Source organism: Neophocaena asiaeorientalis, unplaced genomic scaffold, assembly GCF_003031525.2.
Source record: "Neophocaena asiaeorientalis asiaeorientalis breed wild unplaced genomic scaffold, Neophocaena_asiaeorientalis_V1.1 scaffold59, whole genome shotgun sequence".
In the NCBI taxonomy this organism is placed as follows: domain Eukaryota; kingdom Metazoa; phylum Chordata; class Mammalia; order Artiodactyla; family Phocoenidae; genus Neophocaena; species Neophocaena asiaeorientalis.
The window spans coordinates 16,995,195-17,020,862 of NW_020174268.1; the positions used below are offsets into that span (position 1 = coordinate 16,995,195).

The window sequence follows — 25,668 nt, forward strand, 5'->3', positions numbered from 1 at the left end:
CAGGGCCTGCGGGGATGCCAGGATAGGCGGCGAGGGAAGGGCTGGACCAGCGACCTTTAAAGAGCCTGGCGCCGCTCCTTCCTCTGACGCCACAGGCATCGTCTCAGAATAGAGCAGGCTCGACGCGCTCGCCGAGAGAATGGACACGCGTCCTGCCACGGGGATTGGACGCTGCCGCGCAGGGCTCATCGGCAGCACCGGAGGTCAATTCGTCACGCGTCTCCCTCAATGCCACCGTCTCCCTCCGCTCCTAGGCGCACCCTAGTGCCTCCCTGCCCCGGCACCTGGGTGGGTTCCCAGGCTCCTCCCCAGAGCTGACTTCGAGCCCCACGCCCTACAGGCCCACGGCTGCCATGGCAACCGTACGCCGCCGCCGCCTCTACACGCACGTCGCGAACTAACGGACTCCGCGGCGACGGCGGCCTATGCCCCACCCCAACCCCACCTGGACCGCAGCAAAACGGTCGGTCGACCTGCGGCACCTAGGTAATAAGTCGGAAGGAGACGGGCGCCAGCTACAGAGCCGGTGGTGGGGTATCCGGTTTGACAGCCCCACCCCTGCTCCCGCCGCGGGAGCGGCGGGGGCTGTGCGCGGCGGGGGAGGCAGTGCGTGCCGTGCGGGACGGGGAGAGCCGCGGGCGCGCATGGCATGATGGGGATTGTAGTTCAGCGGCTCCTTGGGCTCGCGGCCTTGGCGGGGCGGCCTGGACGGGAGAACTACAAAGCCCGGCGTCCCCGACAGCTGGGAAAGACCGATAAACTTTGAGCCGAGCGGGGAGAGACAATCTTTCTCTTTGTGTTGAGGGGGGTTCTGGGGTGGTCGCGGAATTGGGTTCTGAGCGCTGGGAAGGGGAAGTGGAGGTGAGACTCGGGCTTTCCGCCCCGCCATTTGGCCCGCCCCGGTTGCAGAACTGGCCCCACCCCGGCCCGGCCACCGCCCCGCGTAGTCTCTGGGAGGAGCGGCCGCCCAGGCTGCAGGGCCTCAGGCCTTCGGCGCCTCTCCCCCTCAGGTTGCTGCCTCTCGGTGCAGAACCGTATGTATGGCACACGTTTGATGGGAGACCCGAAAAACTATATTTTAACAGGCGTTTCTCCTTTTCCCTGATTCCCTCCTTTATTTCTAGGTATTTGATCAGATTTGTTCTGAAGTAGTTAGGAGGTGTTTGCATTAATTAAACCCATTGATTAATAATTACTCAAAGGGCATTAATGTTTAAAGGTTAAGTGTAGAAGTAGAGAAAAGATACCATGCTGTTATATGGTAGTATCTGACATTTTTACCGTTTTGCGTTTTGCATTTTATTTATTGAGGGTCAAGATCCACCCCTGCCTACTAGCCTGAACACTGCCGACACATATTTTGATTCTATTTGAAACCTCAGTTCAACTTAAATCACTAATGTTTTTGAAATACAGACTTGTCTTTTTATTTCATTTTTTTTTAGCAGTGGGTAGTAATAATTATTTTTTATAACATTTTTCAGAATTTCTCGGGACCATTTTTCAGAATGAAAAGCGCCGTGTTCTTTCTTTCTTTCTTTCTTTTAATGCTCTGGAATACACCTTAGCGCCTGAAGTTTGCTCAGGCCCTGGCGGTAAGGAAGCTGACACAGATTCAGAAAACCTGCCTTGTCTACCCTTTAACATTTTTCGATAGGTAGAATACCATCCTAGAAATTTGGCATTTTACAGTGGTATGTTGGGAAATTATTGATGTATTGTGGGCTTATTCTGTGTGTGTATGTTTTAAAACAAGAAAACAACATAAGGCCACTATAAAATTCCTTTTATTTCCATTAAATGAAGTGGGCCTCTGTAAACTATACTTAAAGTAGCAGTTTCATAGGAGGAGATAAAAAGTAGGTTTAGTAAGACCCCTAGAAAAAAATCAAGACCTTACGGTATACAGTATAAGGATTTGAAATATTTATTCATTCAAGATTTGTTAAGGACGTGTTATGTGCCAGGCAATAGATGCCAGGTGGTGGGAAGTAAGAGATGATAGAATATAGTCTGTGTCCTGCGTGGGCGCACATTCGTGTCATCACAGTAGGGTGGGAGAGAGGTGCAAGTTGCTGTGAGCCTCCAGTGGGAATACGTGGTAATATCACAGTGACGTGTATTGAATACTTACTCTGTGGGAGGTACTCTGGCGTATTTTGCATGCAACCCCACTGCTGTTATCAAGAGATGAGGAAACAGCCTTAGAGACCTTGCCCAAAGGCATAGCTGATAAGATGTGAACCTGGGATTTCAACCCAAGTGGGTCTAGCTCATCTCAGTCATGATCTCAACCACTCATGCCGTTCTCCACACCCTTTGGAAGAAAGATCCTGACTCTGTCTAGGGAGATTCGGAGAAGCCTCCAGAATGATGTGACATTTGACTTGTGTTAGGAAAGTTGCTTAAGCTTTTACTGGAGAGAGGCTGAGGAGAGTCATTCTAGGCAAATGGCATTACAAAAGCAAAGGAAAAATTGGAGTGCTTTGTGTTTGCGGAACCCTAGGTCATTCCGATGACTAAATCCCAGAATACTTGCAACGTAGTGGGAGAGACCAGGTCTCGAAGTACTTGGTACCATGACAAAGTGTTTAGAATTTTTTCCTCAACATGGGGTGACTGTTGAAGAATTTCTGATGGAGTAGTGCCATTTATTGGGTTTGGATTTTAGAAAGACCTCCGGCTCCAGTGTGGAGAATGGATCCAGGAGAGAGGTGATAGGAAAACCAGTTTTAGGGGGAAAAAAAAAAAAGTCCAGTAAGGAAAAGAGCCTAAAGTAAGCAGTCGGAGTTATGGGAAGAGATGGATTGCAGGAGTATTTAAGAGGTAAAATTCATATGACTTGATAAGAGTTTGGATGTTGGGGGCTAGAAAGATTTGGAATCCTAAGACAAATGATTCTTAGTTTTCTGGCTAGGATCACTGATGGGATATTGAAACCACTGATTGAGACGAGGAGGAACAGGTTTTTATCAGGGGCAAAAGATAAAGATAAATCGGTTTACTTTTGAGTATTTGTTCAAGGTTCCTTGATATTCAGGGAAGGAGGCATTTGTATCCAGAGTTCCGGACAGAGCTCAGGGGTAGAGGTTTACGTGTAGATAAGTAGTTACAGGAGAGAATGGACCAGCTCACATAGGAGGAATGTGTAGCTATGAAGAAAGAAGAGGTTTGGATGTGGATCTCTTGAGAAACAGCAGCATTTACAGAGGGGTTGAGTTTCTGGAGAGAGGGGGGTGTGTTTGAAAGGAAGTGGGAGCCCACAGATGAGGCTGAGAGGTCAGGAGGCAGAGAGCAAGGAGAAGAACTGCAGAAAGCATCATAACAAATGACAAAGGAGAGGAAAGTAGGAAGCAGGGAGGGAGTGGTCCAGGTGCCTCGGAGAGGGTAAGGCAAAGTTTGAAATGTGTCCAATGGATTTGGTGACTGCACATCATTTCTAAACTTTGCAAAAATGAAGAAGAGGAATCTGGGCATAGGCTACTTGCAAAGAGTTTCCGTATTAATACATATACAAAAGAAAACAGAATAATGAGCCCCATGTAGCCATCACCTAGCTTGGAGAATGAACACATGACCAATTTTGTTTCGTCTATAATCTCTGCCCACAGTTGGATAATTTTATTTATTTCTTCTTAAATTAATTTTTATTTTTGGCTGCATTGGGTGTTCGTTGCTGCGTGTGGGCTTTCTCTAGTTGCAGTGAGCAGGGGCTCCTCTTCGTTGTGGTGCGTGGGCTTCTCATTGTGGTGGCTTCTCTTGTTGCGGAGCACGGGCTGTAGGCGCGCGGGCTTCAGTAGTTGTGGCTCGCGGGCTCAGTAGTTGTGGCGCGCAGGCTTAGTTGCTCCGCGGCATGTGGGATCTTCCTGGACCAGGGATCGAACGGTGTCCCTTGCATTGGCAGGCGGATTCTTAACCACTGCACCACCAGGGAAGTCCCATGGATTATTTTAAAGCTAGACTCAGATATCATATCTTTTTATCTGTAATTATTTCATTATGTATCTTTGAAAGTTAAGGATTCTTTAAAAAAAAAATAGAACTGTAGTATTGCCTACTTAAAAAATTCAACAGTACTTCCTTAACATAAAATTTCCAGTCACACTTCTTTTTAAAGAAGCTTGACTGTGAAGAAAGAGTTGAGGCAAACTAAAAGAGGTTTATAGGTTTTTTTTTTTAAAGATTGATGACAAGCTATTAAGGAAAGAGCCAACAAAGAGGAAATGTGTGACAATGTAGGCGACGAAGAGCGAGCAGAGAGCTGATTGAGATCCCTGAGAAAGTAGGAAAGGATGGGATGAGCAGGGTGGAAGAATTCGGCTAGAATGAATTTGGTACGTTTCATAAGTTCTAGCTGTGTTACTAGGCAGCATGCTAGTGTTGATAGGAGGGGAGAAGCTCTGAAAAAGGAAAAGATGGGAATAGATACAGGTATTTATAGGTTGGGTGGTAAAAGGTGAGAGTTCAAAGCTTATGGCCCCTAAGAGGTGGACAGAAGTAAACGTCAATTGATGAGAGATGAGATTGGGGTTAGGAAAGGAGAATAGTGGAGATTAGAAATAGCCACTATGGAACCTGAGCTAGGACAAGTAAGAATTGTTTCATTGATTAGATGACAGCAAAACACCAGGCGGTGCAATTTTTTTTTTTCCTTAAAATTTGATTGGTTTACTTAGGGGAAGCTTAAAATAGTGAGGAAACCAATATCCTAATGTGTTCCTGAAGAGAATTCAGGCCAAGAACTTATGATTGGACCATTGCTCAGTGACTTTAGATTTATTCATTTAAACTGATAATTGCTATTTGTATAAATATCACACTAAAACTAGAAAGGCCCTTACAGATCTTTTGGATCAATACTTTATTTTCTCAACATACACAGTGATATTCTTTTACAGAGAACATTTCTCCAAGGATCATTTCCTGAGTGTGGTGCAGTGGGAGGTGTCAGATAGATCTGTTGTCCACTTCTGGAACTACAGCTTATTTTCCATGTGATCATGCGCATGTTTCCAGACCTGCGCCCCACTCAAAAAAGATGTTAATGCTATCTATAAGATTTTTGGGAAGATTAGACAGTTTAACGGAGGTAAACCTGAAGTGCTCCGTAACCGAAGGCCTTTCTCTCCCCCTTCTCCCCCTTCCTTACCAACAACATGACAGGATTCTCAGTTCTCTTTGACAAAAGGCCATGTTCTGTGACTTTACTTGACCACATTAAGCAGGTAGATCAGGTAGTAGTTACGTTACAAAATGATAATTTGATCTATATAAAAAGATTCATCGGGCTTCCCTGGTGGCGCGGTGGTTGAGAGTCTGCCTGCCGATGCAGGGGACGCGGGTTCTTGCCCCGGTCTGGGAAGATCCCGCATGCCGCAGAGCGGCTGGGCCCGTGAGCCATGGCCGCTGAGCCTGCGTGTCCGGAGCCTGTGCTGCGCAACAGGAGAGGCCACAACAGTGAGAGGCCCAAGTACCGCAAAAAAAAAAAAAAAAAAAATTATACTGATTGGTTTTTTAATAGAAACCACCTTGAATTTTTGGTATAAACCCCACTTGGTCATAATGTGTTAAATATTTTTGTATCTGTGTTCCTGAGGGATACCGGTAGGTAAATTTCTTTTCTTATAATGTCTGGTTTTGGTATCAGGGTAAAGCTGGCCTTAAAGTATGAGTTGGCGGTTTTTCCACCTCTTCCTTTTTCTGAGAGAGTTTGTTTGGAATTGGTTTATTTTTTCCCTGAGTACTTGAGAGGATTCACTTGTGAAACCTTTTGGATTTGGAGTGTTTTGGGAGTTTTTTTGTTTGTTTTTTTGGGGGGTTTTTTTGGTGGAAAGATTTTAAATTGCAAATTGAATTTCATTGATTGACAGAGGACTATTCAGATTAATTACTCTGTTTCTTCTTGAGAAATAGCTTTGGTATGTTGTGACTTTCATAGAACTTGTCCATTTCATTAAGCCCTCTTTTGCCTTTTAATAGCTCTAAAGTTTGTAGTGATAACCCCTCCATCATTTCTGATTTTGTTAATTTGTATTTTCTCTCTCCCTTTCTTGGTCAGTAATACTAGAGGTTTAATCATTTTTAATGATCTTTCCAAAGAACCAGCTTTTGGCTACATAGAAATTTCTTTTTTTTTTTTTCTGTTCTATTTTACTGATTTTTGCTCTTAACCTTATTATGTTCTTCCTTCTACTTCTTTTGGGTTAATATGTGTTTAGTTTCCTAGAGTCTTAAGACAAGCTGAAAGCAGGAGTTGGCAAACTATAGTCTGGGGGCCAAATTCAGTCTGCTCCTTATTTTTGTATGGCCCATGAACTAAGAATGTTATTTTCGTTTTTTTTAATGGTTAAAGAAGTCAAAAGAAGAATAGTGTTCTGTGACGTGAAAATAAATGAAATTCAGATATCAGTGTCTGTAAATAAATTTTTATTGGAACACAACCACACTCATTTGTTTACATATTGTTTATGGCTCCTTTTGTGCAGAGTTCAGTAGTTGCAGTAGAGACTTTGTGATGTTCTCGTTGCTTTGCACTGCTCCTTGGTGTGCGCTATAAGCACAGTGTTTCACGTGCCCTGCGTATTACTGTTCTGTGACATTTTACTTCATTTATTGTCAGCGGATTCCCGTCATGTCAAAACAAGAAAAGATGAGAAAAATGGACTTGACATATTTATACTTTTAAAGCACAGTGTGGAGTGTAGAATATCGAACTAAATGACAAAGCATTTTGATTATTATGCAATGACACCATAGCTGTGCTAAAGACATACAATTTACACTGACATTACCAGAGTAATCACTCGTCATGGTATTCCCAATTCATAGGAAAGCAGTGGTTAGAAAACTTAAAAAGGAATATCTTTTTAAGCAGAATTTCTTCACAAAATTAAAAAACGAAAATCAGGCTGCACCCAGAGTAAGTTTCTGAGTGTCTCATTTGTTGGCCAAACAAGGAAGTCATTTACCAATGGTAATTTAAGTAAATCTTGTTTGATTGTAGCAGCCAGAGAAATGTGTCTGGAGAAAATAAACTTGCTTATGACTGTTACCCTTCTGGTGAGAACAGTTGCTATTGAGGACATCAATAATCAATTAAATAAAACAAGGCAAATGATTTTGATTGGTTTTCCTTGGCTCTTGATGAATTGACAGATGTTACCAAAACAGCTTAAGTGTTTATTTGAGAAGTCAGTGCTGAGTTTGAAGTTACTGAAAAATTACATTTTATGAATAGTATTTGTGGAATAGCTACAGACAGGACTACTTATAAAAAGTTGAGAAAACACGAATTCTGTACAACCTGAAGTGGAATCTGTTAAGATGTGTTGAAACTTGGGGTGGCAAAAAATATGTGTAGAACAGGAAAAGGCTTAGGTGAACAAATTTACAAAGCTGTGAAAATGTAGCATGGTTAAAGTTGTTGGCTCTTCACTGTTTTTTAAAAATTTGTTTATTTTTTATTTTATTTATTTTTGGCTGTGTTGGGTCTTCGTTGCTGCACACGGGCTTTCTCTAGTTGCTGTGAGCGGGGGCTCCTCTTCGTTGTGGCGCATGGGCTTCTCATTGCGGTGGCTTCTTTTGTTGCGGAGCATGGGCTGTAGGTGCATAGGCTTCAGTAGTTGCAGCACGCTGGCTCAGTAGTTGTGGCTCGTGGGGTCTAGAGCACAGGCTCAGTAGTTGTGGTACACAGGCTTAGTTGCTCTGTGCCATGTGGGATCTTCCCGGACCAGGGCTCGAACCCATGTCTCCTGCATTGGCAGGCGGATTCTTAACCACTGTGCCACCAGGGAAGCCCTTCACTGTTTTTTTTTTTATCAGCAGGTGTTTTGCAGAGAATATTTGAATCTATCATGCAGTAAGGAAGCATTAGTGCCTTAAGACTCGAGTGTTGCTCTTGAGGACTTAGCCATTGTCAGTTCCATGAATCTTTGTCAGAAATAGACTTGCCCCTGCCACACAGCAGTTTGGTGGCTTGTAGTGGTAAAGTTCTATTGTAATCGTTTGAGCTAAGGGCTGATTTGAAATTTTTCTGAATGAGAGGAACTGCTCTCACCCACTATTACTGAACACTGAATGGCTTTGGAAATCAGTTTGGCTGCAGACTTAATAATGTTTCTTTATGAATCAACTGAAAATTACAGGACCAAACAGTGCTTATATGCAAAACTAAAAGTTATTTCGATGCCAACTAATGTTTGAATCACAAGTAATACCAAGCTATTTTATATAGCTTTCCTTGCTGTCAAAGCTTAAAGCAAAGAAGTGAGATCTCCATTCCCACCCAGATTTTCAGTATATTTTTTTGAGCTCAAACTACTTTGATGCAAGTGCAAAGGAAATTTCCATATTATGAAATCCATTTAACTGTGTAATTGAGATACTTCCACTTACCCTTCAATTGGAAGTGATTAACATGCAATGTAATGACATGCTAAAAGACGTTATCAAGAGAAGAATAAAATCTTTAAATGCTTTCCAAACAGTGAATATGCTGGATGAAATCATATGCTTGTGATTTGATATCATTATGTGACAGTACCTATCTGGGTAAAAAGACACTTTTAAACATGAAATGCATAAGTATTATTAAAGAACAGCATTAACATACGAACATTTGCAAGTGATTTTGATGATAGGGAACAGTAACTTTGAATCTGAACTACATGAAATATCCCCCCACAAAAGAGTTCCATTCTTATTAGTAGACCTGTTTTGCAAAAAGTTGTACTCAACTATTACTACTGTAATATTTTGAATTTTGTCGATAAAAATTGTGGACATTTTTGTCTCATTATGTAAGTACTTACATAATATCTTCGATTTTGCCCATTGCCCCTCAAAGCTAAAAATATTTACTCTCTGGCCCTTTACAGAAAAAGTTTGCTGACCCCTGCTTTCCATCGAGGTATTTCCAGTCTGCATATTTGTGTACCTGTACATATTAGCAGAATTAATGCTTTTGTCTCACAGTGACTAATTTGAAGAATTGTTCTAATTTGAAGAGGAGGCTTTCCGTGGTTGTCCTATTTTCTGTGGGTAGATCTACTGAATGTTGACATTTCTTACTGTGTAACAGTCGTGTACTATTTGCTGCAGTGTGATTCTCAAGTAACATAGATGCTGCCTTCAAGGAGCCTATGCCTGGAGAAGGGGCAAATAATATGCCAAAACACATCAAGGAAACAATTTTATTCTCAGAAATGTACTGGAGTCAGCTGAAATGACTAGAACTAGAGACAGTTAATTTTGAGGAAGAGTTTTTGAGCCCCTTAAGAATAGATAAGAAGTAGAGAGGAAGGGCCAAGCTACCCACATCAAAATTTAATTCCCTCAGGAAGGCATGGAGAAATATTTTGATTTTTCTCTACCAAGTGTATTCATTGGTTTACTGTTCCAGGAAATAAGAGTAGGTCAATTTGGACTCTTTCCCAAGATGTCATTCTCCTGTATCTCTGGACTTCCTACTCTTTGTAGTTTTCGGTGGAAAGCAGCTTTGCTTAGAAGCCTTGGATGATCTTGGGAGACTTTAGAGAAGCCTGGAAGAAAAGCCAGAATTATTGGGCTGGAGGGCTTTGGTGGAAACCAGAGGTTCAGATGATATTTTTTCCTAGCATCTTATAGAAGGGGAAAGATTAATGATAGTTATTTGCACAGACAAAAAGCTACAAATGACAAGGTCATAGAAGATTACAACATGAGGAGCAAAAAGAGCTCAGGTAGTTTAATTCACAGGTTTTTGCTTAGATTTAAATTGTATGGAACAATTAAATGTATACAAACGATGCATGGACAACTATAGGCTGTTCTTTTAAAATGTGTTCCTTAAGTCAAAAAGTTCCTTAACTTTTTGTTCTTGGGGCCAAATAGTTTTAGTGAGAAATAGTTTCTGCAGTTTTAATTGTTGATGTCATTGGAAAATGTGAGACATTCATATATTTATTTTTACATTGTCAAGAATAGGTGGACTAAAATAAAGCAAGTTCATCTGCGTGTAGTAATTATAAATGAGCAAGGAGAACTAGTGTCTAATTTATGTACCTGAAACATAAATCGATAGTTCAGAGCTGTGTAATTTGTCTCCTTATTATCTCTTTGTGTGTTCTTTTGTGATCTCCTTTGTATTTCCAAAATTGGGAATTTTGTTCAGTATTATAAGATGCATTCAGATAACCTCAAAGAGTGAGAGAACCATTTTGACTTTCAAAGTAGTTTTAAGCAGATCTTTTAAATCATAATAAGAAATGCTTTAAAGTCAGTACTGAAAACTTAATAAAAAGTCATATTTTATGTTTAGGTCTCTGAAAGATGAATTTGGCTGAGATTTGTGACAATGCAAAGAAAGGAAGAGAATATGCACTTCTTGGAAATTATGACTCATCAATGGTATATTACCAGGGGGTGATACAGCAGATTCAGAGACATTGCCAGTCAGTCAGAGACCCAGCTGTCAAAGGCAAATGGCAGCAGGTAAGGTCACGTTCAAGTATTCAGTGAATGAGGGCAGCGGGTCTGTTATACTTGAAAGATAAGAGTTAGAAAATTAGTTTGAGATTTTTGTAAATAGCTCTTATTTGTCTGAATACTGAAATATATTTAAAATGTACTCTGAATAGTTTTCTGTCTTTCCCAGTTAATATTTTATATACTTTTGATAATATATTTTATGAGACATATTTTGAAGATATTTAATTCAAATTGAATCTACTTTTAATTCTTTTCCCTGATCAGTTGACTAATTGTGTGTGATCACAAATTTTTGAAATAAGGTATTTCTACTTGCCCTTTCCCCTTTCATTTTACATCTAATTTTGACTCATTTCATAAAACTTTTCCTTTAAGAAGATTTCCTCCTCTTTTGAAAGACTGCTTATAAATACAAAGGAGTCAGTAATCTAATAAAAAACACTAATATATTTGCTGTGTCTCTTGACTATACAACTTGGTTATATAATATTACAATTAATAAAAACTTAAATTAGAATTTCCCCACTTACTCTTAAAACTTAAAATCCTTTTAAAATTAAAAGTACAAAGTCAGGCATTTCTTTGAAGTTTCATTTATGTGCTAATGCCTTTCAAGTGTTTCTTTTAAGTTTTCCACTGGTCAGAAATTGATGGTTTACTAAGTTTTCAGGGTAAATTTGGCTTATTTTCCAACTTAAGTGTTAACCAAATTATGTTGAGTGAAAACAATACACTCGCTTTAACTCAAGTTGAAATTTTTAGTTGTGTTCTATCCTACATCCTAGCCCCAGGCAAGAGTTGTTTATTAATCTAGCATGGAAATATTTTTGACCTGTTCTTAATTGTGTTAAATAGTGACCATTTCTGTTCTGGTACTTCTACTATGTTTCTTTCTATTAGGTTCTGAAGTTTCATTTCTCTAAGTGTAGCCTATAATTGCATATATTAGTTGAATTTAGATTTTTCTTTGGTTCTGTGACTCCCTTCTATGTTCCTTTCTATATATTATTTGAGATAAAGTTAAGGGAAAGTTTCTTACGCTCTGCTTTATAGGAAAGTGTGCTTTCTGGTTAAGAAAATTAAAATTGTTAAAATTAATTTATAAATGTAGTTTTCAATCTATTACCTCCTTGTCTTTGAAAATTAGTTTGGGCTCAAAGTTTGAAAACATGAGAATTTCCACATAGTTGGTCCTCAGTGAAGGTTTTTAAATATGGGAAAAATCTTGCCTTTGAGCTCAAAATAAACTTTAGCCAGGACTTGAAAGATTTTAAACAAGGCGAAAAGAATTCAGACCTTGGTGAGGCAGAATTTAAATTGGAAATGGGTAATTCTTAGTATCAATATTACACAACTTCAGACTTTCAGATGCTCATGACAGGCATTTCGTATTTTGTGATATTGGGGATAGGAAATGCTGATTTCCTATCAGCATTTTGGCTGACAATTTTTGAGGAAGCTATTTACAAATATATTAAAAGTATTTAGCATAACATTATAGATTTATGGGAATGGTTAACTTCTTACTAACTTAGTTGCTTGTTTTAAATTGTCTTAATGGTCATCACATTCTTTGGTAGAAAGAATTTCTTCATGAAAGATATATAACGACTTGCACTAAGAAAAGATATATATTACATGTATGTCTTCAAACCAATTCCTGGCCTCCTATGTAACGTTAAATAGTTGTTTTTTTAAACTATGTTTTAATTACCCATTTTGCATACTTTGAACAACATTAAGAAAACTAGAATTCTATAGCAATTTGTTATTTGCAATTTATATAAATATTTTATAGCATAAAGGCTATTTTTTTAAGGTTCGGCAGGAATTATTGGAAGAATATGAACAAGTTAAAAGTATTGTCAGCACTTTGGAAAGTTTTAAAATCGACAAGCCCCCAGATTTCCCTGTGTCCTGTCAAGATGAACCATTTAGAGACCCTGCTGTTTGGCCGCCCCCTGTGCCTGCAGAACACAGGTAACTGGGACTTTACATTCTCTTTAGGTACTTCTATAGTTAATTGATATTCAGAGTGAAGAGAGTAACGCTTTATTTGAACAAAGTATGAAAAACTGTTTTGGGGGGCATGTAAATTTAATACCTATTTATAATTTTCACACGTATGTTTACAGGGTTTGTATTTGATAAAGAACAGAAGTATATCATTTGTCATCTGTCTTGCTTTTGGAATGTTTTACTACTGTAATCAAAACAATAGCAATCTATTGCTAGTCCTAAATTTTAGTTTAACTGATACATTTATCAGTTAAGCAGGTTCTTTTAGATTTCATAATGTCAGCATCAGGGCTTTTTTGCTTTAAAAGACTAACAACTTTAGATGAAATGGTGGACAAATTGGGTTCATCCGGTTGGGCATACAGCCAGTTTCCTGAACCTTAGTGTTGAAGGAACCTAACCTTTCCCTAAATGTTCCCTAACCTTTCCCTAAATTTGCCCTAAAGGGCAAATTCCCTAGTGTGTCAATAAGGCTTGAAGTTTATCTCCTTGATGCTCTGTCTGTGCATCATCTGTGTTAAACCTCTCTCTTCTTCTTCTTTGCTGTCTTGCATAGTCTGTTCTTCCTCAAGGAATAACCACAATCCCCATCTAAGCAACTCATATTCATTCTTCGAGTCTCAGCTAAACTGCTTGTCTTCTCTGCAGCCTTTTCTGGTTTCCCTCGCATAACAGTGTTCATCCTAGTTATGTTGTGTTTCTTTGTCTCTTGACAGGACTAGGAGTTTTGCAAGGGCAAGGACCATGGTTTTATTTACTCAAAACAAATAGCAAATAGCAAACTTCCACTGCAGTCCCCTTTTTTGTGAGGTTGTATATTGTGGCCAGAGTGTTGCATCATAGAAAATAAATATCCCTTTGGTTAGTAGCTGTGATCATGTATTTAGCTTGTTGATCTCTTAAAATTTCCTAAAAGCATTTAAAGAACTGTGAAATGTAGTTAATTTATTCCTTCAGGATTTTTTTCCACTGAGTTAGAGATAATTTTATGATTCCCATTATAAAAACACTAGATGATGATTCTTTTCTAAGGTCTACAGTAATATAGTGCTTTCCTCAGATGTAGCCACCCTCAGGTGTTTTGGATTAAGGTGACTGTTAGCCCTCAAAGAGCACTGTTTCAAGAGTCATAGGAAGTTCCAAAGTAAATATAATGGCATTTTGATGGATCAGACTTGAAAATTTTATGTATGTATAATAAATACCTTGTTTTTTCCTGAAAGTCATTAATTTAGAAATACATTTCTTGTTTAAAGCTAAAAGCTGACACTGTTTTTATTTAGATATAATTGACATAGCATTGTGTAAGTTTAAGGTGTACAGTCTGTTGATTTGATATGTTTATATATTGTGATAGGATTATCACAGTAGCCTTAGCTAACACCTCTATCACGTTACATAGTTATCATTTCTTTTTCTGGTGGGAATTAAGATATAGTGTCTTAGCAACTCTGAAGTATGTGATGCAGTATTGTAGTGTTTAATCGCTGTGCTGTGCATTAGATTTCTAGGACTTATTTAACTACTGGTTGCAAGTTTGTACCGTTAAACACCATCTTCCCAACTCCCTGCCCCCGCCCCCATCTCCCAGCACCTGGTAACTACCCTTCAACTCGCTGTTTTTACAAGTTTGGCTTTTTCAGATTCCACATATAAGTAACATGCATTAGTCCTTCTTTGTATGACTTAACTCACTTAGCATAATGCCTTCAGGGTTTATCCATGTTGTTGCAAATGGCAGGGTTTCCTTCTTTGTCATGGCTGAATAGTATTCCATTGTAGTATATGTGTACCACATCATCTTTATCCTTTCATCTGTTAGTGTTTTCATATCTTGGTTATTGTAAATAAAGCTGCAGTCAATGTGGGAATGCATATATCTCTTCAGTATCCTGTTTTTATTTCTTTCGGTTATATACCCGGGAGTGGAATTGTTGGATCGTCTGGTAGTTCTATTTTTAATTTTTTGAGGAACTTAATACTCTTTTCCATAGTGGCTGAACCAATTTGCATTCCCACCAACAGTGCACAAGGATTCCCTTCTTTCCACATCCTTGCCAACCCTTATCCCTTGTCTTCTTGTTAATATTCATTCCAACAGATGCGAGGTAATGTCTCATTGTTGTTTTGATTTGCGTTTCCCTGATGATTAGTAATGTTTAGCATAGTTCCATGTACATGTTGGTCATTTGGATGTCTTCTCTGGAAAACTGTCTGTTTAGTTCCTCTCCCCATTTTCTAATTGGGTTGTTGTTGTTGTTATTGACTTGTATGAGTTCTTTATATATATTTACTTAACATTTTGGATATTAACCCCCTATCTGATTTATGGTTTGCAAATATTTTCTCCCATTTGGTAGGTTGCCTTTTTATTTATTTATTTTTATTGCTTCTTTTGCCATACAGGAGCTTTTCAGTTTGATGTAGTCCCCTTTGTTGATTTTTGCTTTTGTTGCTTGTGCTTTTGGTGTCATCTAAAAAGATCATTACCAAGACCAATATCAAGGAGCTTCCTTCCTGTGTTTTCTTCTAGGGTTTTGCAGTATCGGGCCTTATGTTTTAAGTCTTTTAAATCCATTTTGAGTTCATTTTTGTGAGTGGTGTAAGACAAGGGTTCAAGTTCATTTTTTCCGCTGTGGTTATCCAGTTTTCTCAACAGGATTTGTTGAAGAGATTATCCTCTCCCCCATTGAGTGTTCTTGGCTCCCTTGTCACTATTATGTGACAGGGGTTTATTTCTGAGCTCTCTATTCTGTTCCACTGGTCTATGTGTCTGTTTTTATACTGTTTTAATTACTATAGTTTTGTATCAGTAGTGTAGTTTGAAATCAGGAAGTGTGATGCCTCTGGCTTTGTTCTTCTTTCTCATGATTGCTTTGGCTATTTTTGGTCTTTTGTGTTTCCATACAAATTTTAGGATTCTTCTTTCTAGTGCCGTGAAAAATGCCGTTGGAAGTTTGACATGGATTGTGTTGAATCTGTAGATGGCTTTGCGTAGTATGGATATTTTAACAATATTAATCTTCTGATCCATAAATGTATAGAGACACAACTGATTTTTGTATGTTGAGCTTACATCCTGCAACTTTAGTGAATTCATTGACTAGTTTCAAATGGTTTTTTGGTTGAGTCTTCAGGGTTTTCTATATTTAAGATCATACCATTTGCAAATAAAGACAATTTTGCTTATTCCTTTCCAATTTGGATGCCTTTTATTTCTTTGTTTTGCCTAATTACTCTAGCTAGGACTTCCAGTATTATGCTGAATAAGAGTGATGAGAGTGTGGGCATTCTTATCTTGTTGCTGTTCAAGAAGAGAAACGTTCAATTTTTCATTGTTGAGTATAATGTTAGCTGTTGTCGTATATGGCCTTTATCATGCTGAGGTATGTTCCTTCAATTTGTTGAGGGTTTTTATCATGAAAGGGTGTCGTATTTTGTCAAATGCTTTTCTTCATCTATCGAGATGATAGTATGATTTTTATCTTTTATTCTGTTGATGTGGTGTATCATATTTATTGATTTGTATGTGTTGAACCACCCTGGCATCCCAAGGATAAATCCCACTTGGTCATGTTGTATTTGAATTTGGTTTGCTAATATTGAATTTGGTTTGCTAATATTCTGTTGAGAATTTTTGCCTCCATATTCATTGAGAATATTGGTCTATAGTTTTCTTTTCTCATCGTGTCCTTATTTGGCTTTGGTATCAGAGTAATGCTGGCTTCATAAAATGAGTTTGGAAGTGTTCCCTCTTCCTCAGTTTTTTGGAAGAGTTTAAGAAGGATTGGCATTAATTCTTTTTTAAATGTTTGGTAGAATTCGCCAGTGAAGCCATCTGGTCCTGGGAATAATTTTCAGTATAGGAAGTACCTGTTCATAATTGCTAGAGCACCATGATGTATTTCAGAAGGTAGTGGCCACAGATAATAACTCTAATATCTAATATCTGTGGCTCAGAGTGAATAGAAAGTGTGGCTGGCATTTTCCCATTGATGAACACTTTCCTGAAAACTTCTTCTCATTAGAGAAACACCAGCGCAATTATTTCTTTTTCTTTGGCCTCCTGTAACTGCCCATAGCACAGATCTGACTTATTTTTATACTTGTTTTAATCGTTATTCTCAATGAAAGTGGAAGATGAATGGACCAGAATATGTTTCTCCAAACCTCCTTCCTCCATACTAAATTTTTAAAAAGTTTCCCTTGTGTGTAACCATTGTGTGTATTTTTTTTTTCTCTGTGGATCAGAAATCCTTAATAAAAGCAAATCTAAGACTGTATATTGCTTGGGGAAAAAAGATTCCCATTTCCACATATATCATCAACAACAATGGAAAAAGACCCAGCAACTCCACAGGGTTCTACTAGTGAAGGAATTCTGTTTAATACCTTGAGTAGTATCATGGGATTAGCAGTTCTAAACTTTACGAATAAAATCTTTACATAAGCAAATCCACAGATCCTTCACCAAGTAATAACATCATAGTGATACCTACGTAAGGCAGATGTTAATGAAGTCAACTTTACGCACGTTTGTAGCACAGAATGTGTGCATGAGCTGATAGAATAAGCAAATATTAAGATTGTAAGTTTAGGGTTAAAAGTTATGGGAGGTTAAAATTGTATAATTTTTTCCCTTTAAAATTTTGTTTCTTCTACAGGTCGTATAAAACAAAAGTAATAAAATTTCCACCTAGAGATAGTGAAAAGTGGATATAGTCCTTAGGTATTCTTGGTGTAATGGGAAGACAATTGACTGGAGCCCACGAGATCTGAGTTTGAATTCTACTTCTGACACCTCTTTGCTTTATGACCTTGTGCAAGTTATTTAACCTCTAAACATTAGCTTCACTGTCTGTCAAATGGGGATGTCTACCTCATGGAATTAATTAAGAAAATTTAATGTTTAGGACAGTAACTGGCATGTAATAAGTAAAGTGAATCATCAACTCTGAAATAAAAGACTACAGCATTCTTTCAGATAAATAGTAAGAGACTAACAGAATTTTTAAAATGACATAGCCTCATTTGTAAAATTCCTCAAGGAATTCTTTTTCCTTCCTGTACATTCTATATAAATCCTTAGTTTTCTGAAACATTTTGAATAACTCTGGCAGAGAGAATATGGTTTTTTCAATGTCCAAGTCTCATGAAGTGGGCAGTCTTTTTTTTTTTTTTTTTTTTTTAACCAGTACGCAGGCCTCTTACTGTTGTGGCCTCTTCCATTGCGGAGCACAGGCTCCGGACGCGCAGGCTCAACGGCCATGGCTCACGGGCCCAGCCTCTCCGCGGCATGTGGGATCCTCCCGGACCGGGTCACGAACCTGTGTCCCCTGCATCGGCAAGCGGACTCTCAACCACTGCTCCACCAGGGAAGCCCGTGGGCAGTCATTTTTAGGAAGAGCATGATAACTAGTTATCGGTCAATTTATGTTTTATAAGCACTATCTTATTTAAACCTACAGTGATCCTCTGAAGTAGCTACTTGTATCGTGTACCCATATTACTATTGCTGATCTATTGTTATGAATAAATCGTATGAAGCTGTCACTTTGAATCCTACGATTCATTCATATGAATCGTATGAAGCTGAGGAAATTGAAGCTTACAAAGTTTGTTATTTTCCCAAAGTCATCTGAACAAGAAAGTGGCAGAGCCAGGATTTGAACCCAGATCTCCTCAACTTCAGGAGTCTTATTTATATCCACTCTGCCATGTTACTTTGCTACACATACTTGGTGGTATCTATGGGTCTATTTTGATATTTATCTATATATCCTAATAGATAATATATAGTTCTGTTAACCACTTGATTAAATTCTTACTAGAGGTGGTAGGAGAATAAAGAAGCTGAAAATGCTTGATGAAATAAATAATGTAATTTTAAAAATTTCTCTTTGAGAATACCACACAGAAATTGTAGTGTAGGCCAGTCGGAAAGTATAATTTACCTTGTTTTGTACAAAATGTTTCCGGGATGCATCTGTTGGGTTTATCGTTAGCCACTAGTTTGATAGCCCTGCTTGTGGGTCTGCCTTTTCACCTCATGGACTTTAACACAAAACTTCTCCTCTCTCCCTGTTACAGTACGGTGAGGTAATGTCCATTACCACTGGTGGTTTTCCGTGGTGGTTTTCCACATTGTTCAAAGTTATACCTTATATGTCACGTGTCCTCTGGGTTTAATCATGATCCTGTTTACCAGCAGCTGCTTGGATAAATCAGAACAACCTTTTAAAGTGAATTAGATTTATTGCCTTAAGTATGAGGAAATTGAGCTACAAAAGTAGGATTATAATGGGAGGTTCTGGCAATATGAGAATTAAACTCCAAAGAGATGAAGCCTCCAGATCATTCTTAGTGTCCTAAGTTAAAAGGTATCTTGTATTAATTAAATTATTTTATAATATTTTCCATGTAAATTTATTAAGCACATTCTCTTTAATGAGGCCATTTAAAAATGATCTCTGCTGGTGAGACCTGAGGCCATGAAACTAAGATTTTCTGTATTGGAACAGTATTTGACATAGATTATATTCAATAAAGTATTCTTTATTCAACTTGAAAAATAAATGTGTTAGGTCTTTTAAAGTTACATCTTTTGGGAGATATGGCAGTAGCAACAGGATACACAGGCCTGAAAACAGTCATTTGGCTTATCCCATACAGGTTTGAAAAAGAGAACTCTGCTAGGCTCTCTAACGTTATTTCATCTGGAACCAAGGGAAATGCCATAGAGTGTTCCTGTATGCAGATAGATAGGATGATTGATTTTTTATCAAATTTGTGCTATTCTGTAGCATTTCAGCAAAGAAGAAATTCTTGTTGACTTGGTATTAAAATTGTTGCTTTATGTTTTCTTTGGGTACCCTAATAGATTAAGTAACTGCTCGCATATTAAATCCCAGTTTGCACGGGGAAAAGATCAGTTAAGGCCAAGGTCAAGTACCGATAGACAGTAAACTGCCGTCTCATCCTTACTGGTATCTCACCCAGGCTCTGGGAAATTTTCCTGGGATTGGGAGGTAGGAGAGCAAGCTTTTGTATCAGTTCCACCACTAATTGAGTGGTCCTCCAAGTTAATTTCACTTCTCTGCGCCTCACTTTTCACCTCTGTAAAATGTACATCATGATGAGATTGTTTTGTAAAATTGTTTTAAAGTCTTAGGAAGAAAAACACTATTATTGCTCTATCCAACGTATATTTTATGAGCATTCATCATATACTCAACTTTATTTTTGGCCCTGTGGAAAGTATAAAGGTAATAAAAAAAAAACCCCAGCACAGACCTTGGCCTCCAGAAACCATCAGAAAAATAATCCAGACATTGTGGAAAGCTTAACCTAGGATGCTGGCACCTATTGTATACCAAGTACTATGCTGGGTGCCAGTACTATGGTGGGGATACGGTGGGATGCAGAAGCAGATACAGTCCCTGCCTTCCTGAGCTTACAGTCTTGTAAAATGGGTGTGAGAGCCATTACTGAGGTAGAATGGACTGGATTTGGTGATTAATGATATAAGAGAATGAGAGAATTGGAGCAGGTAATTAAACATCTAGATGAAGCTGTTGAATAGGAATTGGAAGTGAGAACCAGAGTTTAAGAGAGGTTGGGATTAGTAGTAGTTACTTAGGAATCGTCAGCAAGTATGGAATTTTAAGAAAGAAATTTTAAGGTCATTCTTCACATGGTGGAGTAGGTTATTGCTGAGTACGATTGGCAGGTTGAGATTATATTCATTTCTAAACACTCTGGAGTCATATTCTCTTCCAGAATTCTGTTTCTGGAGTGTGGGATGGACTCTATATTTAGACTCTGGGAAGAATTAGGTAGCAGTGTTCTGTTTAGTGAGGAGTTTTTAACTGTGAACCAGGTACTATGCTAATAAACTCTCTACATGGTTTTCTTCTTGGTCTTCACAACCACCCTCTAAAATAAGTACTATTAATATCATCCCTATTTTTTTTAGAAGAAATTGAAGCTTAAAGATTCTAAGCAACTTTACCAAATGTTGCATGTAGGTTAAGTAAGATAAGGATTGAGAATTGGATTGGATTTAGCAACATGGAGCTCACCGGTGACCATGATGAGTGGTTTTGGTGGAATGGTGGAGAATAATGGAGTGGGTTCAGAGAATGGGAAGAGAGGAATTGAAAACAATGAATGCGTGCAGTTCTTTCAGTGAGTCTTGTTGAAAAGGGGAGCATAGGAATTGAGTGGTAGTTGGGGAAGTGGAATCAAAATTTGTTGTTGTTTCCGAGACTTTTGTATGCTGCTAAGAATGCTGCAGCAGAAAGGGGAAGATTGACGATGCCTGGGAGAAAGAGGCGCTACTGGAGCAATGTCCCTGAGTAGACAAGAGGAGGCAGAATCCAGTGTACAGGTGGGGCGGGTGCAGGATAGCTGATTCAGAGGAGCTGGAGGGAAGGCAGTTAGTTATAAAGGCTGTGGACGCAGAGAAGTGGGCAGATGTGGAGGTGAGCGCTTGTGGAGGTTCTCTCCTGATTATTTCGATGAGGGAAGAAAAGCAAGCAAGATCATCTGAGAGTGAGGGTGGGGTGCAGGTGTTTTCCAGGGTTTAAATTCTCACCTAAAGTGTCCCAAGACGGGACGTCCTTTCCATTTGGCTATTTTATTTCTTTTATGTAAGTTTTCTAGGAAGCATTTGTCTTATTTTGCAGAACTCAGTAGTCATTCATTTGAAATCTTATTTTGGAATCCTAGGTATTTATTACAATGAGTGCCTAAAAACTTGGTATTTCTATCGTTTTTTTTTTTTTTTTATGTTACAGAAAAGACAACTGAAAGATAGAAATTTTAATTCATTAGAGATAAACTAAGGAATGGGAACAAGATAGTGGTAAGTCAGAATGAAATCATAACGCATCAGTTTTGTTTTTCTTGAAAGAAATATTTGCCTTGCTGCACTTTACCACTGTTTTCTCCCTTCTTCTTTCCTCTGGCAAACTGCTGTGATGCGTACTTTCCCTGTGTTGCCATTCACTGCTTCTCTTTCCTTAATGAGTAGAAATCCTGGATCTCTATTCACTGCAGTATGGGACTGACTTCTTGAAGACAGCTTCCTAATTTAAAATGGAATATGCCAAATTCTCAGGAGTTAAGGTGTTTAACTTTTGTAACAGTTGATAGTATTTACCATCTTTCTTCTTTTGGCTTCTGTTACACTGTACTATTCTTTTTTCCTTCCTCTTTTTTTTTCCCTAACTGTGGCCCCTTCTTCTCTTATCTCCTCCTCTTCTGGTTCCCTAGTGCTGTCCCTCTGCTCGTTCTGTATTCACTTCAGCTCCTTATATCCAGCCCCACTCTCTCTCTGCTTTGCAGATGACACTAGTGATAGGAGGATTGTGCCTTCTGGTTTGCACGAGCAGTCTAATTGTCGTTTGTAGATAACTTCTCTTTTCTCATTGTTTTTATGATTTTATTTTTTGCCTTGATGTTACATAGTTTCACTACAGGTTATCTGAATATGGATTTATTTTTATTTAACACTACTTAAGACTTGTGTTTCTTTTGTTTCAAATTCTTTTTCATGCTTTTAACCATTTTAAACATTCATTTTTATAGTTCATAACTGATAGTTCTATTATCAGAAGTTATTTGGAACCTTGTCTTTTTGGTTATTTCTGATGGCTCTTGTTTGTGGTAAAGTTGAGAGTGTCCCTTCAAGGTTTGAAGCATTCTAATATGTGGCTTGTTTAGGGGGATATCACTCCTCAGAGGGTCTGTGTTGGGTTCAGCTGGGTGCCTTCAGGATGTCACCTGCCTGGACCACTTTTAGGTAAATTTCTTCACTTAAGGGAGTATAAAACTAAATCCCAAGTCACACGAGTGCAGGCCCTGGTTACTGTTTCTAGGGGAGACTTGTACCTTACTCCACACATATAGAACATAGGCTCAGATGGACAGACGTACTTGTTTCTTCCATGTGCGTGTTTAAAGTCTGCCCTTTGAGAGTCCTGGCTTCACTTGCCAGTCTCAGTTCAGCTTTGACATTTGTAGGCCTCAGGCCTTGTCGCAGGCCTCACTTTGTGCTCATTAAATCTCAAGCCCTTAGGTGGCTGAGACCTGGAAACCCTCAAGGACTGCCATGCCGTCAGCTGTATTTTATTTATTTTTTGACTGTTAGGTATTTCTCTTATCTTCTGGTAAGATCACCTATATATAAACAGGATATTTGTTACATTTTATCCAGAATTTTTTTTTAATGTTACAGAAAAGAAAACTGAAAGATAGAAAATTCAGTTCATTAGAGATAAACTGTATCTATATATTTATCATAAGTTCTTGAGGGTCTTATCCTCCAGTTTGTTGTTTTTGAGGACTTTTATTTATGGTTTAGTTGGGAACTCGTCTTCAGCAAGGCTTTAGTTGCAGGATTTATATGTGGATAGAAAGGGATGTCCAATATAATACATAAAATATGTATATATTTTTAGCTAAACTATAAGCTTCTTGAATGCATAGACTATATCATATTTTTTTGTATTCCAGTGTTTTGAAAATCAGTAGAATATTTTCAGAACTTGACTATAAACTAGACAAAGAACTATGAGATATTTAAAGTTCAACTGATAGTGTTTTAATATAATCTGTAAAAGTTGTGTAGTCCCTATACTCTGAAAGAGTGCCATTGTCCATCTAGTTTTAAGGTCTTTAGAGTTAGACATAAGAGAAATTAAATATTTTAAGTTTTTCAAGTTCAAAGCTCTTTAGAGTTAAATGGATAAGGCAAGGGCCTATCTTTAGATCCAAAGAAGAGCAAGGTAAAATTAAATAATCAACCTGCCTGGGAGTAGTGGCATCCTACCATTAGACGAAATAATTAGTAATGTTATCGTCCCCTTCCCCTACCTTAGAAGTGATAAAATGACTGGCTTAGCAACTTTAAGTAAGGATCAGTATGTCCCATCAGAGTCTCTGACAAGAATCTCGCCCCTGTTCTTGCTGAAATACCTAGTTGTGGGTAACATCAAAATGCTAAGAGGGCAGCCCCCGTGATATTAAATGGGACTGTATAATATTTGGTGTGAGAAGTATGTCTGCAGCTCCAGATCTCATACCAGCTGAAATTTTTGGCTAAATATTACCTTGGTTAACTTGGATAATTGTCTTCTGTAGTGGGTAAGCATCTTTCAACTCCAGTGACATTTAGAATTAAGAGTAGAAATGTCTAAGAGACTCAAAACTGTAATAGTAGTACTTTTTGTTAAGGGATATGTACATATTTATTTATTATTTTTATGTACTTGTAATTTAAGACAATATGGCTAATGAGGGTGATAAGCATGCAATTCCAATTTTAAGTGTATTATGGAATAATTTAGATCTGTGATTTTACATGAAAATTTATGTTAAGTACTTTTGGGGAACATTTAGGAGAAATTAGGCTTACCTCATTTATAAGTTTAACTTGCTAAGTTTATGAAAGTATTTATATGTAAGTTATGTTTTGTTAAGTAAGACAATTGAAGAACTAAGAAGGAAATAAAATATATTACATTTATAAACGTATGTTAAAAATTTTAGTGGCATTTAATTAGCCAGGTTTGTAAATGGCATCAAGCATTATTCAAAAACCTCTTAAAAGTGACTTCTAAAATCTGCTACTCTTGTACATAAAAAAAGATTTGTAAGTGAATCTAAAAGCTTTAAGGACTAACTGAATTATTGCAGTTTTAACTTTAATAAATTGAATATTTAAAAAATCAAAGTAAACCTTTGAAGAGATTTTTTTGCACAAAAAGTACCTTTGAGGATATAAAACGACTCGTATCAGCATGGCTTATAGTACTCCATGTGTTTCTGAGTGTGATTGATTTGCTTGTTAGATAGTGAGGGAAGACTTAATCCAGTATACAAAAAAGCCTTTTCTATTACGTAGTGTAGTATCTTGCATTCATCAAAAGTTCAGATATTTGTTGAAAAATTAATATTTTGAACTGACTCTGGAATATATCATACTAAAATATTTGTTTATAATTTTCTGATAGCAAATAACTAAAATTTCTAAAGTTCTTTTTAGAACTGGAACTTATTAAAGGTTAAGTTCTATGGAGTCACGTGATTTATGAAGAGGCACCACTGCACTTCAGTAGGGAAAGGTGGGTCTTGTCAGTAAATGCTTCTGGGTTAATTGAATGTCCATGTGGTGAGGAAAATCTTAACCCCTTACCTCACATCATATAGAAAAACTAATTTGAAATAGATCACCACCTAAAATGTAAAAAGGTAATAAAATAAAACTTCCAGAAGAAAACATGGAAGGGATATTATCATCTTCTTGGGATAGCAAAGATTTATTAAACTGGACAATAAAGCATTAAAGATAAAAGATCAGTAAGTCAGAATTCTAAAATTATGAACTTCCTTTCATCAAAAGATACACCATTAAGACAAGCCATATACTGGTAGAAAGTAAAAAAAAAAAGGAAAGCCATATACTGGTAGAAGATGTTTGCAAAGCATATGTATGACAAAGGATTTGTATAGAATATATAAAGAACAACGATCAATAAATCAATAAGAAAAAGTCAGGCAACCCAGTTGAAAAAAAATGGACTAAAGACTGGAACAGATACTATACAAAAGAAGATATTCACATGGCTAATAAGCATCTTGTTGAAAAGGTGTTTAACATCTGTAGCCATTCAAGAAAGGCAAGGTAGAACCACAATGAGACACCATTACACCCCACCCCACCCCCAGAATGACTAGGGTGGGACAGCTGGCACTCTCGTACATGGCCGTTGGGAGTGTAGAATGGCATCACTACTCTGGAATACCGTTGGCTATATTTACTAAAGCTAATCTTACATACACTTTATGATGCAGCTATTCTGCTCCTGGGTACAGATCCCAAAGAAATGAATGCTTCTGTTTACCATGAGGATAATTCCCATATTCATCGAGGCTTTAATAATAAACAGAAAACAGCTCAGGTGTCCATTCATAGAATTGATAAGTTGTATATTTATACAATAGAATACTCCACAGCAGTGAAGAAAGATAAACGGCTATATACAGGAACATGGACGAATTTCACAGGTAATGTTGAAAGAGTAGGTACTATAGGAATCTAGTTTATGAAACTAGAACAGGCAAACCTAATCTATGATGGTAAGGTCAAAATAGTGGTTACCTTTACCAGCTGATATT

The 25,668-nt window shown here is 37.9% G+C and overlaps 1 protein-coding gene across 2 annotated transcripts in view; it reads left to right on the top strand.

Annotated features, from left to right (window-relative positions):
• The first annotated feature begins 400 nt into the window (after positions 1 to 400).
• The window catches only part of KATNAL1 (katanin catalytic subunit A1 like 1), a 75,468-nt gene continuing 50,200 nt past the window's right edge, over positions 401 to 25,668 (top strand). The window contains exons 1-3 of one of the 2 annotated variants that reach the window (XM_024755615.1): positions 401 to 486; positions 10,298 to 10,470; positions 12,287 to 12,447. In XM_024755615.1, coding sequence (XP_024611383.1) covers positions 10,309 to 10,470; positions 12,287 to 12,447 — 323 coding nt within the window. In that variant the 5' untranslated portion in view covers positions 401 to 486; positions 10,298 to 10,308. Of the gene's footprint in view, positions 487 to 975; positions 1,035 to 10,297; positions 10,471 to 12,286; positions 12,448 to 25,668 lie in introns of those variants that run through there. The other variant, XR_003004602.1, reaches the window with a different exon arrangement.